The 14,220-nt window shown below is 41.8% G+C and overlaps 1 protein-coding gene across 4 annotated transcripts in view; it reads right to left on the reverse strand.

Moving 5' to 3' along the window:
• fermt2 (FERM domain containing kindlin 2) overlaps positions 1–14,220 on the reverse strand; it is a 40,699-nt gene that overhangs the window by 8,905 nt on the left and 17,574 nt on the right. For 2 of the 4 annotated variants that reach the window (XM_071497812.1, XM_071497813.1), the window contains exons 4-10: positions 9,083–9,211; positions 6,277–6,309; positions 4,409–4,634; positions 4,117–4,219; positions 3,568–3,675; positions 699–833; positions 3–52 (exon numbers count right to left, since the gene is read on the reverse strand). In XM_071497812.1, the coding sequence (XP_071353913.1) occupies positions 3–52; positions 699–833; positions 3,568–3,675; positions 4,117–4,219; positions 4,409–4,634; positions 6,277–6,309; positions 9,083–9,211 (784 nt within the window). The remainder of the gene's footprint in view (positions 1–2; positions 53–698; positions 834–3,567; positions 3,676–4,116; positions 4,220–4,408; positions 4,635–6,276; positions 6,310–9,082; positions 9,212–14,220) is intronic. The other 2 variants (XM_071497815.1, XM_071497814.1) reach the window with 1 other exon arrangement.

The raw sequence follows: 14,220 nt of genomic DNA on the forward strand, positions 1-14,220 counted from the left end.
ACTTGAAGACTTTGACGTAGTCAGCTAGCTCAGGAATAGATGTGATGTCACCCTAGGAGGAAGGGGAAAAACCATTGTTAGTATAAACCCTACAGATTTTAATATGAAAGAATAAGAACATGGTTAAAAATAACAATGACTTCAGGATCAACTTTTTACATTTTCATGGTCATTCAATGTCAGTCGAGTATTCTTAAGGCAACACTTGTTACGTAATATCACAAAGCTCAATTTCCTCTGATAAGCTGTATAAACTTTTCAAGGCGGGGCTATTGTAACAATAGAGATATATATATTTTCAGTGTAACTATATGAAATGCAGCCTTTGTGGAGTTTGTGTAGGTGTCAAATATCTCACAGCACCAGGTCTTTGTCAGACATAGCTCTCATAAATAACAGTGTGAAATTTTGCACTTCTAGTGATTTCAATGTTATTTCCCCTCCCCTGGGTCAATATGCAGTGTCTATGTAGATTTCCGCTCCTGTTTAACACCACTGATGAAAGGAGACTTCATCAGAACACAGTAGAGAAACAAAGGACCAAATAATGCCAGACCTTCACAGCTGGGTGAACGAATTCACATAATGAATAGAGAAAAAAAAAGAAAAAACACACACTTGGACAAACCCAGTGCATGATATTCATAACCCCATGGTATTCCTACAGTGAATGTGATGATGTGGCAGTGTTGTCATACCAGTGTGTTGGACGTCTTCCCTCCCTCCAAAGTAATCTCCAGGTCTGACAGGGCTGCATCCACCTCATCCACCTCCTTCTCACTGTTATTCATGTGGTTGTCCGAGGCCATGATTGACAACTTGTTGATATGGTACTGAGGAAAAAAAGATCCACCAATTAGGCTAATTTTTAATAATATTTAAGTACTTCATTTTCTATTAAATCAGACATTGTACACATGTTTTATATTGACATACTATGATACTTTCCAAAAATATCACAGTGTGGTAAATGATACCAGGTCCACAACTAGATGAAATATGTTGGATAGTGACTGTATTGTTGATCAAATTATTGGCTGTCCCATTCAAAGAGATTTAAGAAAGTCTTCCAGCACCTTCTTTTCAGACACACATGTACTGTATATACTTTAGAGATTTTTGAGAACTTTGGCTGGTGGGAAACAAAGTTTTCAGTGCTGTGGAAAAGGTTTTAATGTCTTATCCTCACAGTGCTGTTAACCTACAATCTTCCAGCTACAGAATATTTCTATCCACCAGATTCCTTGAAGCCTTCCAGGTGAAAAACAAACCAGTCTCAGACACTGCCTTAACAAAATAAAGGAAGAGGAAGATGGAGATAGCAATTGTTAGCTACTCAACACCTTCGACAACAGTTTTGCTGATTTCCTGTGTGCTACTGGTGCATAAACCTCATAACCTGGTATTATAAATGGGAACTGGTCTGTGATAATTGCCATATAAATACTTTAAGACTTGTTGGCAATTATGTTAGCAAGTGGTGCCAATATCCACCATTGAGTTTTCCAGTGATGGAACAATGTCTTTGAAGACTTGGGACTAGTTTCAGAATGAGAGGAGAATAAAGTGATTGGTGACGATGATTCACTGAGAGAAATAAGTGGTACGGTTTAGACAATGTGTTCTCAGCACGTCTCTGAACTGTAACGGCCTATAAAATAGTTTTTACAGGGAACATATGTGCAACTGGAACAATAGGAAGTGGTTAGTGATGATTGTTGCATTCTTGCTACAAAGGAGACACCAATTCATCAAGATGGGACCATTACTGAAAACCTGACCATGGTTTCCTCTTAGTGTGAGTCACAGACACTAAATACAACCTGTTGACAAATGGTATTTATAATGTCAACCCATCACCAACCCCCCACCAATGTATGAATGAACAGCTGTCGGGAGAGTGAGAGATACAGAGGGAGAGTTTGAGAGAGATATGTGAGGCTTTAGCCAGCTATGGTTACAGAATGTGGGACAAAGGGCTCTCGATGACACTCCATTCCTCTGCCTCTACCACTCTGTCTTTTAAAACTCACAGCAATGATTGGCTTGTTTCCTGTTTGTGTGTGTATGTGTATGTGAGTGGCTGAGCACATATGTTTACTTGTTGAGATACAAAGTACAATCTGTGCCCCAAGTCTTTCCTCTGGGCAGCAGGACTATGAGGTCAATTGCTGTTCTTGAGTCCTGATTACCTCATCTCTATGTACTGCTGAAGAGAAACTTCCAGGTGATCGCATACTCACACAAGCCAGCAACATACTGGAAGTGGACAATCATTGCTCTTTATTTAGACACTGTTTATCCACTCTAAGCAGTGAAACCTTAGCCAAAAACGCTGAGCTAATACCACCCAGCTGAAACATAGTAGCTACCAAAGTGCTAACAGACAGGTAGCGACAGAGTAGCTGCCAGTCTAAACACCCAACTCAGATAAGCATCCCTCTCAGGAAGGGTAACAAGAAACCAGTTAAGCGTAATTATAACTGGCCAGATGAAACACACCAAACACCTCAGAGTGTAAGGAATGTGAGCAGGTCTTTGAGACAGTATCTTGTTGGGCTGGGTGGTCTGGGCTGTAGCACTGGGACCTGTGGCCCAAGATGCTCTATAATTACCCTGGGGGTGAAGACAGGGTGGCGTCCTCAGGTCTTGGCACCCACAGTTTATGAGGGTTAGAAATAGCTGGGCCACCACCCCCAGACTGAAGGGGCAACCTGAAGGGCCAAAAGGGGCTCACATCTGTATATCCCTTCCACTGTTCCCCTTTAAATCCACTTTTGCCATCTCTCTTTCTTTTGATCTTCATTTAAACTCATCTCAAAAGAGATATTGTCTCTGATGCCACCAGTGTCTTTTAAAGTCCAGCCCAAAACAGCTCTGTATGAGCAGCAAGGTGCCCCACGGTTAGCAGAAATTACTCGGTCACATTGACCTTATATACAAACATGCTATAAATTCCTTTTTATTACAGAGGAAATTTACAGTGTTGGGATTTTTTTTTATAGGTGACTAATGTCAACAAGACCATTTATGAAAATGAGAATATAATATTTCAACATCATATTCTTATTCACAGTGATTCACTAAGGTTTGTTTCCAGACAATCAAAGTGACACTTCACTCTGTTTAACTAAGTAAGGTAAGTCCATTAATGTCTTAAACATTAATTCTAATTAATTATTCGTAATGGATTTTTTTTGTTTAAAAGCTTAATGACTCCCTTTTTTCAAATACTGACTATGAGCCAGACATTAAGTGAACTGATTGATATTGAAGCATATTGAGAAGCCTTTTGGGAATCTGTGTGATAATGCCCCCATTTACTCATTCTGCAACAATGCACCATAGCTGAGTTTTAGTAAGCATGCTGCAGCAGAACTGGCAGCCATATGGCTCAGCTCCGGGCTGGAAGCCCATCCAATTTATTAGCTTGCAGTTAAGAAGGAAATGTGCCCATTGCCCAATGAAAAGAAAAATGTGGTCTTCAAGTTGCAGACCCTGACAAAACAGTGCTGAAACAGGAAAATTAAGATCAGGCACAAACACAAACACGCAGAGTTTTCTTACCTGCAGGGCAGCAAACATCATCATTTCCTCCTCTGTGCACTCAATTTCCTCCAACAGGATAGCCCACTTGGCCTGTTCATAGAGCTGGTTCACTCGGATGGCATCATACTGTGGACACATACAAACAAACAGTAAATAAACAAACACTGTCTCACAGTCTGATACACACAGGACATCACTAGATCTTGTAAAGCAATAATTAAAACTTGCTTGTGTTGTATGACACCTTGATTGTGCTGTCACAAAAACATGCATTAAGTTGAATTTCAAATGTGTCACTTAGCTGATACGATATATGATATCATATATTATAAAAAATCTGATACTTACCATAATATTATTACAAAACACTAAAGTGTTTAACCCAAATCACACTAACTACTCTGCCAGTTTCAGAAACTTTGCTGGTTGTGCTCAGGGGACGCACTTAGTAAAGATCACAACTACACAGCTCCTTCAAAAAGGATGATACAGAGTCATCTGATCTCAACAAATGTCTCAAGTTACTGTAGGGTAAAGCTGTTGTACTGCTTTGTCTGTGGGATGTACCTTAGGGTTGAGATCGAAGAAACTGTGGTATTTAAACCTCAGCAGCAGCACCTCATTCTCCTTTACATCCTGCTCCATCAGAGACCTGGATGAGTCCAACCACCTGTACAGACAGTGAATGTGGCTGGTTAGAATATAATGTCTTTTAAAGCAATCTCTCTCTGGATGAAATGCAGCCTCTAGCAACTGTTTGCAATTGCACAGCTCTAAAATATTCTACAATCCACCACAGCATTTCTGACTACGAGCAGTTTAACCAAACCACCAAACCACTAAGCAAAGTTCATCTCACCCCTGGTTGATTTTGGCTTTGTCCAGCAGGGACTGGGGCTTGTAGAGTTTCACCAGGTTGTCTGGTGAGGAGATTGGCTGGCTGACAGCGAGGATGCTGGGATTGCCCTCAGACAAGGGGCTGTCCCCGAACCAGGCGGAGGTGGGAGACAGTGGGCTGCCGTCCCTGGAGTCGTAGGTTGGGGTCATAGTCTTACTGTACAAACCTGGACTGGAGTAGATGCTCCCTGGAAACACAAAGTCATCAGTTAGTTCTCATAGTGCAAAAGTCCAAAGAGACAGGATATGGTAAACACAAGTATTTATCAAATGAAAAATCATTTCCTTTTTATACACATTTTGCTTTAGACATTCTAATTAGTGCACATTCACAAATTGATCATTAAAAACAGCATCAAGGGAAAAAGGGTGAACACTTTTCAAAAAGCACACACACTTGCAGCCTAGCCAGGCCAGCTAGCGGTCAACAACACCATGTGACTACCAGCCCACACTTTGCAGATGAGTCCTCCTGCTGATGGCAGGATTGATGTGGATCAGCATGCAGATGATGCACTACATGATCAGGGTCACCTACTTATTCACAGTCAAAAACCTGCAGGAATGCACTGCACACAGCAAACTACTGCACAACTTGCCACAGAGAGGAGATGGGGAGCATAGAGATATGGGGAGGGAGGGGGTGCATGGATTACAAAAATGTATCTGGTTGGAAAAACAAATCTAAAACATAACTGTGAATTCAAATCTGTCTAAATATTTTAAATGTTGATTTATCTGTATATTTATGGTTTAGTTTTTCCATTACTTTTCCAATTTTGGGTTTTGGCTACAAACATAAGCGAGGCACCAAAGTGAAGCTGTTTGCATTTCCTGTTGACTTGCCTTGTGAAGTATATTTGGCCCCACACCCCTCCATTCCCTCTCTCCCTCTGTAGGGCCTGGGTCAAGAAGCAACACTGGCTAAACCACTAAATCCCTTCTGAAACCAGGAAGTGGGCTTGGTTTGTGTTTGCGAGTGTGCACGTGTATGTTTGTGTTTGCGAACTGAGGTCATGAGAACAGGGTGAAGGGTATGGCCACCCGCGCCTTGTGGGGGAGGGTTTTATTCAATGATTCTTTCTTTTCCCTAATGCTGAGTTCATCAGGTCAGGGAGAGTACTCCCATCTCCCGTAGGCTCTCTTCAGGAATCCCAAATATCCAGAGAGATCGTGTATAGGATGAAAGCTGGCAGCCCATTAGAAACACAACTAGGCCTCCTCCATCCTGTTTACTGACTCCCCAATACAGGCGAAAAGGCACAAAGAATGTTAACATGACTTGACTCCCTAATGCTCCCACACTGGGGATTCGTAGAAGGCTTAGGTAGAAGGAGCTGGACCACCATGGGCTGTTAAGACTAGATGTAAACCATGAGAGGGTTGACAATTGATGAAAGTGTCTCTGGTGAATTTAATTTTTACACAAAGGTCCTGTGTGGGCTAGTGACTGTGGTGTGCATGTAGCATTAAGGGCCATAACCATTATCACTGCTCTGATTTCTGAAAGTCTACAAAAATCTATAGCGAAAAAATGGTTGCAAACCAGTCAGCAGTCACAGTGAGCAGTCCTGGAGTAGCTGGAAGAAAAAGTGAGCTTTGAGCTAATTTCTACTGAGAGGCAAAGCCTTTACATCATGTGACCATTCAAATCAGCTGACTCTCTCTAGAGGAGCAGTCAGGTGGCTCGGCTGCTAGTCCCAAAGGTTACAGATGTCATGTGACCTCAACACTCCAGCTGTGAGGGAGGTGGAGGGTTGGGAGGAAGGGGAAGGCAAGGGTGAGGAAGCAGTGCTGAAGAGTAAAGGACAGAGGAAGAGGAAAGCTTACCTTTGACAGGTCCGATGTAAATTACCTCAGAGGCTAGGATGAAAAGAGAAAGAGTAAGAGAAAGAAAAGACAGGAATGGAGTGGAGGGAAGAAGCGTAATGGGAAACAACATCAAGAGGACAGATTTAAGATGCTGAAAACTCTACAAGGACAGGAGGAAACAGAGGAGAAAAGACAAAAATAGAGAAATACAAGAATGAGGAGATCCATGGCGTTTCCACAGGAACTGCCAACCGCTAGCCTCAGAGTGGATGACTCAGTTTACCCTCTTTGCAGAGGGTGATCACCCTGGCATGACTAGTGACGATCTGTCGTTTCCATCCACCCATTCACAGCCATCCAACACAGCACCACTGATTGAAAACCCAGGCAAGGCGTTGGTCAGCGTGACCCTGCCCAACATGTATAAACTGCAGCACAAATATAAAGTACTGACTCTTGGAGGGATGTCATTCTCCACGCTGACAGCAAAGATAATTAGATACAACAGGCACGTCAGGAGGTGGGCCCAGAGGAACCCGAAGAACTGGTTTCATGGGCAACATCATGGCTTCCAGTCTGAGTCAGAACAACAGCTGAGGATTAGTAACTTGGTTTTTCTACCGAAATTACCAGTTCTTGGGGCCTGAGTGTGCAGACAGACAGGGGACATAGAGTTTCCTACATTTAAAGATGGACATTGAGGTTTTGGAAAAGGATTGCAAGTCTTTAAGTGGAAATAATTGTACATGTGCAGCTTATGGCCTTAGTGTTCATCAACCACCCCTATCATTTGCCCCTGAGGTCGGCGTCACCTCACTGTACAGTATATATACTCTACACTGTATGTATCGGACTTCTGTATAATTATATTGAATTTCTTTTTCTGTTATTTATTTGTTTTACCTGCCCTGTCAAGTTATTAAAAACATGGTAAAGCAAAAGGCCATCATTCAAAGCTTAGGTACTTGCGAGAAGATTTGGCAGAAAATATAATTACAGCTGCAACTAATGATTATTTTCATTATCAATTAATCTTGATTGATTATTTCCCTGATTAGTGATTTGGTCTATAAAATGTCAGGAAAGTGCAAAAAAATTCACAACTTGTTTTGTCAGACCAATTTGTCTAAGCCCCGGAGATATTCAGTTTAACAATTTTTTTTTACTTGGAAAAATATTCAACAATTCATTATCAAGATTCTTCATATTAATATTCCGTTGTTCAACTGATTAATCAATTAATCACTGCAGCTCTAAAAATAACAAACAATTCTGAAAGTATTTTGAAGTAAAGATCATGGTGAGCTGCAGTGTGTCCTCCTCTCTTTGTCCCTAAGGTGGTGTGGACCATACAGGAGCATTTGGCTTCACAGGGGACGGCTGTGATTCTGATTGCATCGCTGCCTCTCTGCAAAGCCTTGTGATTCCTATCAGGAGAACTGGGCTGAGAGACCAGCCCTTCCCCACAAGGGACAAAATAACGCCTTACAACTTGGCCATGAAGTACACTCTCTGACTGTAGCATGTGATCTGGTGGGGAGGAGGACAGGAAGCCTGTGTGTGTGTGAGTGTGTGTGTGTGTGTGTGTGTTTGTGTGCACTCACAAGTGAGGGACAGTGGTGACAGTAAACAGATTATGCACATTCCTGTTGAAACTTTGTTTTTCTGCACCACCTATTCGTGTGACCACAGTTGCCCAGTCGCACAGTGGGAACAAAATGTATCTATACCAGAGGCATCAATGTTGCACATCCTTAAAATGAAATGATGCAACTTTGGGTGGGAGTATCATGTGCTGTGGTCACGAAAACTGAGCTCTGATTGAAACAGACCTGTTTTTTTGTGTTTTGCATTTTCTACCACTTATATTTCTATACATGGGCATACGCAGCAAACCAAATCTGCATGTCAGCAGAATTCGTCTTTCTGGACTGCAGGAATTGTGATGGTTCACTAAGTTCACAATAATTGTTCAGGCCTCTTTCCACGTGAGTGTTTATAAGCATGTTGAGCTGAGTATAAGGAGAAAGCAGACAGACTCAAGGCCAGAGCAGAAGAGACTCAAACCGCACAAAGGCTCCCATTCACCCTGTCTCATAGTGTTAGCAGTTTTGCTTAATGCTAACTCTGTGACAGCGGCATACCCTGTTTTGTTCTGCTCCTCCCTGCTCACATGGTTGTAACTCTCCCATCCCTGGTGGAAGGAGGGAGGAGGGCCAGTATAGCTGCAGTTGTGTAGCCTGGTTTGGGTTTAAAATGGCAGCGTGACCAACTATGTGTGGAATCTGAATCATTCTTCGTCCTCCCTGCCAAGGAACTGGGAGTCAGGCCTGTAGATCCCAAGCAGGCCTCAAACTCACACATTCATATTTGGTCATTAGAAGCAGGGTGCAGCAATGGAGTTATCTTAGTTTCTGAACCACAAGTGCAACCAGACACAAAAAAAGAATGGGAAGACACTCCATAGCAGTCAGTGGAACCTGTTATTCAACCTGCTGCTTGTGGGAAAGGAAGGAATTATGATGTTTCAAAATGAAATACAAAAGTAAAACCCAAAGCACTGTAATTACCTCAAAGTCAATCTGAACCTAAAAAACTGAATGCACTTAGCTTTGTATAAACCCATTCATCTCATCTTGTCAGTTAAACATGTGAAGTGCAGAAGTAACACTTGTCTCACATTTTTATTTTATCTTTTAGCCTATTTCATAAATTAGCTATAAATTCTGTTCATTTTACTAAACATGAATAAGTCTGTTTTGAAGCCAAAAATGCTTTACATGTAAACTAACTATTTCCACATAGTTACTGTCCATCAGCTCACCTGATCCAGGGGTTAACAGTGGACCCTCTAGTTCAAGATCATCCTCCTCTGCCTCCTCCAACTTTTTCTTCTTCTTCTTGGGATCACGGGGCTTACGCAGTAGAGATAGCTCCTCTGGGTGGCGGATATCTGGAGGGAGAGAGGTTCATTTGATGTCACATAAACATAAACTTGATTACCAGCAAACCCAAGACAATCTGGACTCCAAGTTGGCCAGCATTTGATCTCACAAAGTTACTACAAACATACTGTAACTTTCCTTTTTTAATTGCAGGCTTCAAATAAAATCACATTACCTCTTTTATAGGACACAAACAATGTGTAGAATGTGTACTATAAGTGAATACCGGGATGCTAAGGCAAGTTAAACTGAAAAAAAAGGTGAGAAGCAAAAAGTGAGAAGGAGTAAAAGAAAGCAAAGGGATGGATGAGAAGGGGAAGAACTGTAAACAGCTGTACTCAAGATGGGTGGAAAATTGCAAATCCCTTTTCTAGGGACCCCAACAAATCTTGCTGAACTGTATCCAATCCCCGACTCAGACAGGGATGACACAACCTCTGTCTCTTTCTTACCCTCCTTCCTCTAACTGTTCCCTTCATGCAGATGAAACCAGATTTCAGTTGCTGTTGGTGAGCAGCAGGACAGCACAGCTTTCACAAAACAGAAAAGCTTTATCCCCGAAGTAACTATACATGAAATAAACAACCACATCTTATCTGTGTGTGTAAAGCTGTGTGCGAAGATCCCAATCAGACAGTAAGACACCACACTGAGTTTAATGACTAAAACAGAGCAGCCCCCGTCCCCCCCCCCCCCTCCGCTCTTTTCCCTTCTTCCCTTGGGCTTGGAGGCCAGGGAGCCATCACTCAGCAGCAGCAATGATGTTTTAAGATGGGCTTTGGGTCTTCTGATCCAGTGGGTGAGACAGCCAGAATGTGTCAGGACTAGAATAGATGGAGCTAGTGCAGAAGCAAGCACATCTGGATCCTCAGCTGGATTTGGTTTTGTTCAGGATTCCATATAAATTAAGCAGCGAGTTGATATTTGAAAGACTTATTTCATTATTTTCACTTTGTTTTGTGCAGAAATGTTGTGAAAATATTCGTTTTCTCATATCTGTTGAAATAAGTCTCATAATTTTTAAGGACGAGGGATTGAAAAGGTGTTGCAGACTGATTGAAGAGATTGCTGAGGACGCACGGGAAAGCACGAGTATAAGGGGAGAGAGAATGTCTTGGCTTGGTGAGAAAGCTTGTTTGGTTTGTGTAACTAAAGCAAAAGCATTCCAGGAGTTTTAAGAACTACCAGATGGGGAGCTCACCCTCTCTTTCTCTCTGGCCGCCTCCCTCCTCCCTCATCCTCGCTTTGCTGCAGTGGTGGAGCACAATCCCTGTGCCCTTATACAGCCATGTGAGTTGCAGGCGTGCTGCCGAGCTTTAGCCCCACTGAGCTGTGCAAGAGGGCCAATACACACAGTAAAATGTGTATCAAACTGTGTACGTACGCACGCAGGACTGTGTCTCTTGGAGAGGCATTGCAGAGGCATGTGGCATTTTACTACGAAGTCGCTTTAACTGTTCATCCTTCTGACCTCATTGTCATCACTGGAAACTTATCCATAGGGGAATTATTAGTCATCTACTAGACAAAACCAATCTGATCTGCAATAACAAATATGGCACTGTTACTTTCTAAAATAGATGAATATTATAACCCTCCATATATCAAATGTGTGGCTCAAAAGCAGAGATTTTGGTTCATTACGCAATGTGGTAAAAATCTGTTTTCTTTGACAGGTTTAGGGTTCATTATAAGAAGGGAAAATAAAAATACAAATGTTCCTGTAAAGGCAGTATTTTAGACCCTGTTACTGAATTGCTATGCTTGCGTGCGTGAGAAATGGGTGGGTGGGATAAATAAACTGACAGATATGCTTTTTTCCATCACTCCTGTGAAGGGAGTGGAGGTGTAGCAGATATGCTGCTACAGTATAAATACCATCAAAAATATACTGATAAATAGGACGAAAGCAGGCTAAGAGGAAAATACAGAAAGAAAATGCTCCACTACCGTTTTTCAGACAGGCAGGCTTTACAGTCCATTTCTGCTGACATCCTTACTTGAGTGTTGAATTGTATGTTTATAGAGATAATTTAAGAATCATGATCTGGTGGGAAAGTTTGCTCCTACACTCAGCACATACTTGTGGCTACTGTCAAGATGAAGGGTGAGTGCTTACTAAAGCTTGGTTGAGTTCCATTAGCAGAAATGACACCTTAGACAATAAGACCCCCAATCCTCTATCGTGCAGACTTGTGGCAGTAAGCAGGCCTGGAGCCAGAGGAGTTGACTGAGAGCCAGCTGGGCTTGAAGTCCTACTCCTTGGAACACATGATTCACTGAAGTGAGTAAGACCAGCCACAGAAGAATCACAAACACCGTCACAGTCTAATTTTACAGCACTAAAGTTTACAGTACAAACAGATGGAGACCCTACATGGACAAAAAAATTAAAGAGGAGTGATCTCACCTTCTGTTTTCCTCCATTTTGCAATCACTGTTATGAAGAGGTACTCAATGAATTGATCAATACTCTGGAACGATAAATAAAGCATTTGTTCGAGGGAAGAATAATTTAACCAGGGGTAAGAGATTACTCACAAACAGATGGAGTTCAAAGGACCCACATGCTGTGAATGCTTTAGGAATTTAGCTCATGATAAGTGCAGTCAAGTTAGATTTTAGGTATCTGAAGTGAGTCAAATGATGCTGTGACTCAAGACAGTAACATAAGGAACACAAATAGCTCTCTTTTACACATTTTACTAATTTTTCACTCTTCACTTCACTTTTCACTTACTTTAAAGGTCCTACGTGTAAGTATTTTAGTTTACAACATTAGAAAATCTACGAAACTTATCAACAGAATATGAAGAAATAACAGTTTTGACATTACGTCAACGATGTCTATGTATTGTGTTGCAGAGATTGTCTACTGAAGCTAGAATGCTAACCAGCTAGCCCTGACCCATAATATCTCGTCTGGTAATACCATTTTGTACCTCAAGAGAAAAGAAGACACATGAAATAACAATTGAGGTAAGTAAAGGAATGAAGTTTGTGGCAATAACAAATACTTAAAATAGCAACTTCAAGGACAAACTATGCCAATTGATGTTAATGGCTTGGGAGTAGTGTCAGAGGTTTTCTTCAAATCAGACAGGAAGCTAAAAAGGTGCTAAAAGACTGCTGAAAAAGGATAATAAAGCCCTTTAATTTAGAGATGGAGCTGAGGCCACACTGCACTCCTCCTGTGTTATGACAACACAGGCCATTCAAGCAGACCATGGGTTGATGGGCCATAAATCTGTTGGACCAAAACGATGAAGCAACAGTCCCTCACAAATTCAGAAGGGTTTCCAGAGGACAAAGCGCCCTGACCAAACACTACACTGAAATATGTCTTCTCAACTGTCAATATATGTCTTCTCAACTGGGTCTACTTCAGACCCATTCTCCTGTGCCCTTTGCATCCGCCGACACTGGCATCCATCCTCTCAGTCACTTTCCTTTCCTGCCTGGTCATCAAGGTCTACCTCCATTCATTCATTTGACTCATTCTAAAGTTTCAGAGAAGTGCTGATGAAAGTTACAGTATTGTTGCAGCCTCTTGTGTTTTCCAGACAATAGCAGTGTGTTTCTTCCCACATATGGTAGCAAGGGAGTGCTTACAAAAAAAAAAAAACACACACACACACACACATAAGTGGAGCAGCCTGATACTTGTTACCCTGATGTGGTGCTTTACTGAGAGCAGCAGCCTCATTTTGTACTGCCTCAGGCCCCCAGGTCCATAGTCATGTGTTAGGCAGTTGTGCAGAGTACATTTTGTGTGCTGGTTCACAGGAAGAGTAAACCAGCCTCCTGTTAGTGGGAGGAGGTGTATGTGTGTGTTTAGTGTGTTGTTAGTGAGTCCAGGTTGTCTAGGACAAGCTCATGTCTGAGACTAAGACTCTTCACTGGTAAAATTACTCTTTACAAACCCAAAAGAACCTAGCCTGAAATTAGAGTTGTTCCTATTCCAATACTCGTATTAGAAACGTCTCAGATACTGCCTAAAATACTGGATCGGGAATCAGGGAGTGTGCAAGTTTATGCACTGATCTGATACCACATGATTTATTGTTAACTTTATAGTTTCACACCCAGATAAAACAACAGTCTTCCTGGAAATCAAATCTTCTTCGCCACTCTAAAACAGTAGCCTAAACAGGAAGTTGCGCTGAGCCACTGGCAACTTATGTTACAGAGAGGCGAAGAATTGATTCGTGGTAAATAGCATAACTTTAGCCATTGGCTGAGGTCACTAATAGGCGGACCGTGGTCTGGGTCCACACCCAGATTCTGTCCTGTCCAGACCTGGACCTATGACCTGTAAATTACAGAGAATCATAAGTGTTTGAGTGTTTCTGTTTTAACTGCTGCCGCTTTTCTAGCCTTTACAGCACTGATCACGTGATGAGACAAGAGAAAATCCCATAATTTATATCACTATAAACTGTAAAGAAAAGTCTAGATTAATAAAGAAAATAATTGTTGATTGCAACCCTACAGCATTTCTACAGTGTAAGAACTGGAAAGACAACACAACAAACTCCATATCTGAGAAAATCTTCAGCAAGCTTCAGCAATTGAAAAGCACACAAACTTGAGTTCAGAGAATTCTCTGACATGTTGACCGAGTTCAAAAATGTTATCTTGCAACTAAAAGTGGAAAATCCCTAATGCCTTGACTTTGCTATCAAGTAAGCAGTGCATTACAGGATGTAAGCGCTGCCAAATGGAATCAGAGGTCAAAACAGGAGTGAAACTGAGTGGTTTTCATCTACTACAGTACATCGACCTTTTGCTGAGTCCTCCTCTTTCCCAGCCAGCCCAGTTGGACTGTGACTGTGTCAGGACACAGCTGCCATGGACATGGGAGAAGTACAGCGGAGATAATTGGTTTTATACTTTTAACTTTGGAGTGTAATGTTGATTTTCTATGCTTTGCCCCTGTATGAGACACTCACTGTCAGAATTTGTGGGGCTAAAGACAATGAAAAGCAGACAAACAGAAAGTTTGAGGCAAAAACAT

This window comes from Trachinotus anak, unplaced genomic scaffold, assembly GCF_046630095.1.
Source record: "Trachinotus anak isolate AG129_WGS33_773 ecotype Australia unplaced genomic scaffold, CSIRO_AGI_Tana_v1 ptg000015l, whole genome shotgun sequence".
NCBI classification, from domain to species: domain Eukaryota; kingdom Metazoa; phylum Chordata; class Actinopteri; order Carangiformes; family Carangidae; genus Trachinotus; species Trachinotus anak.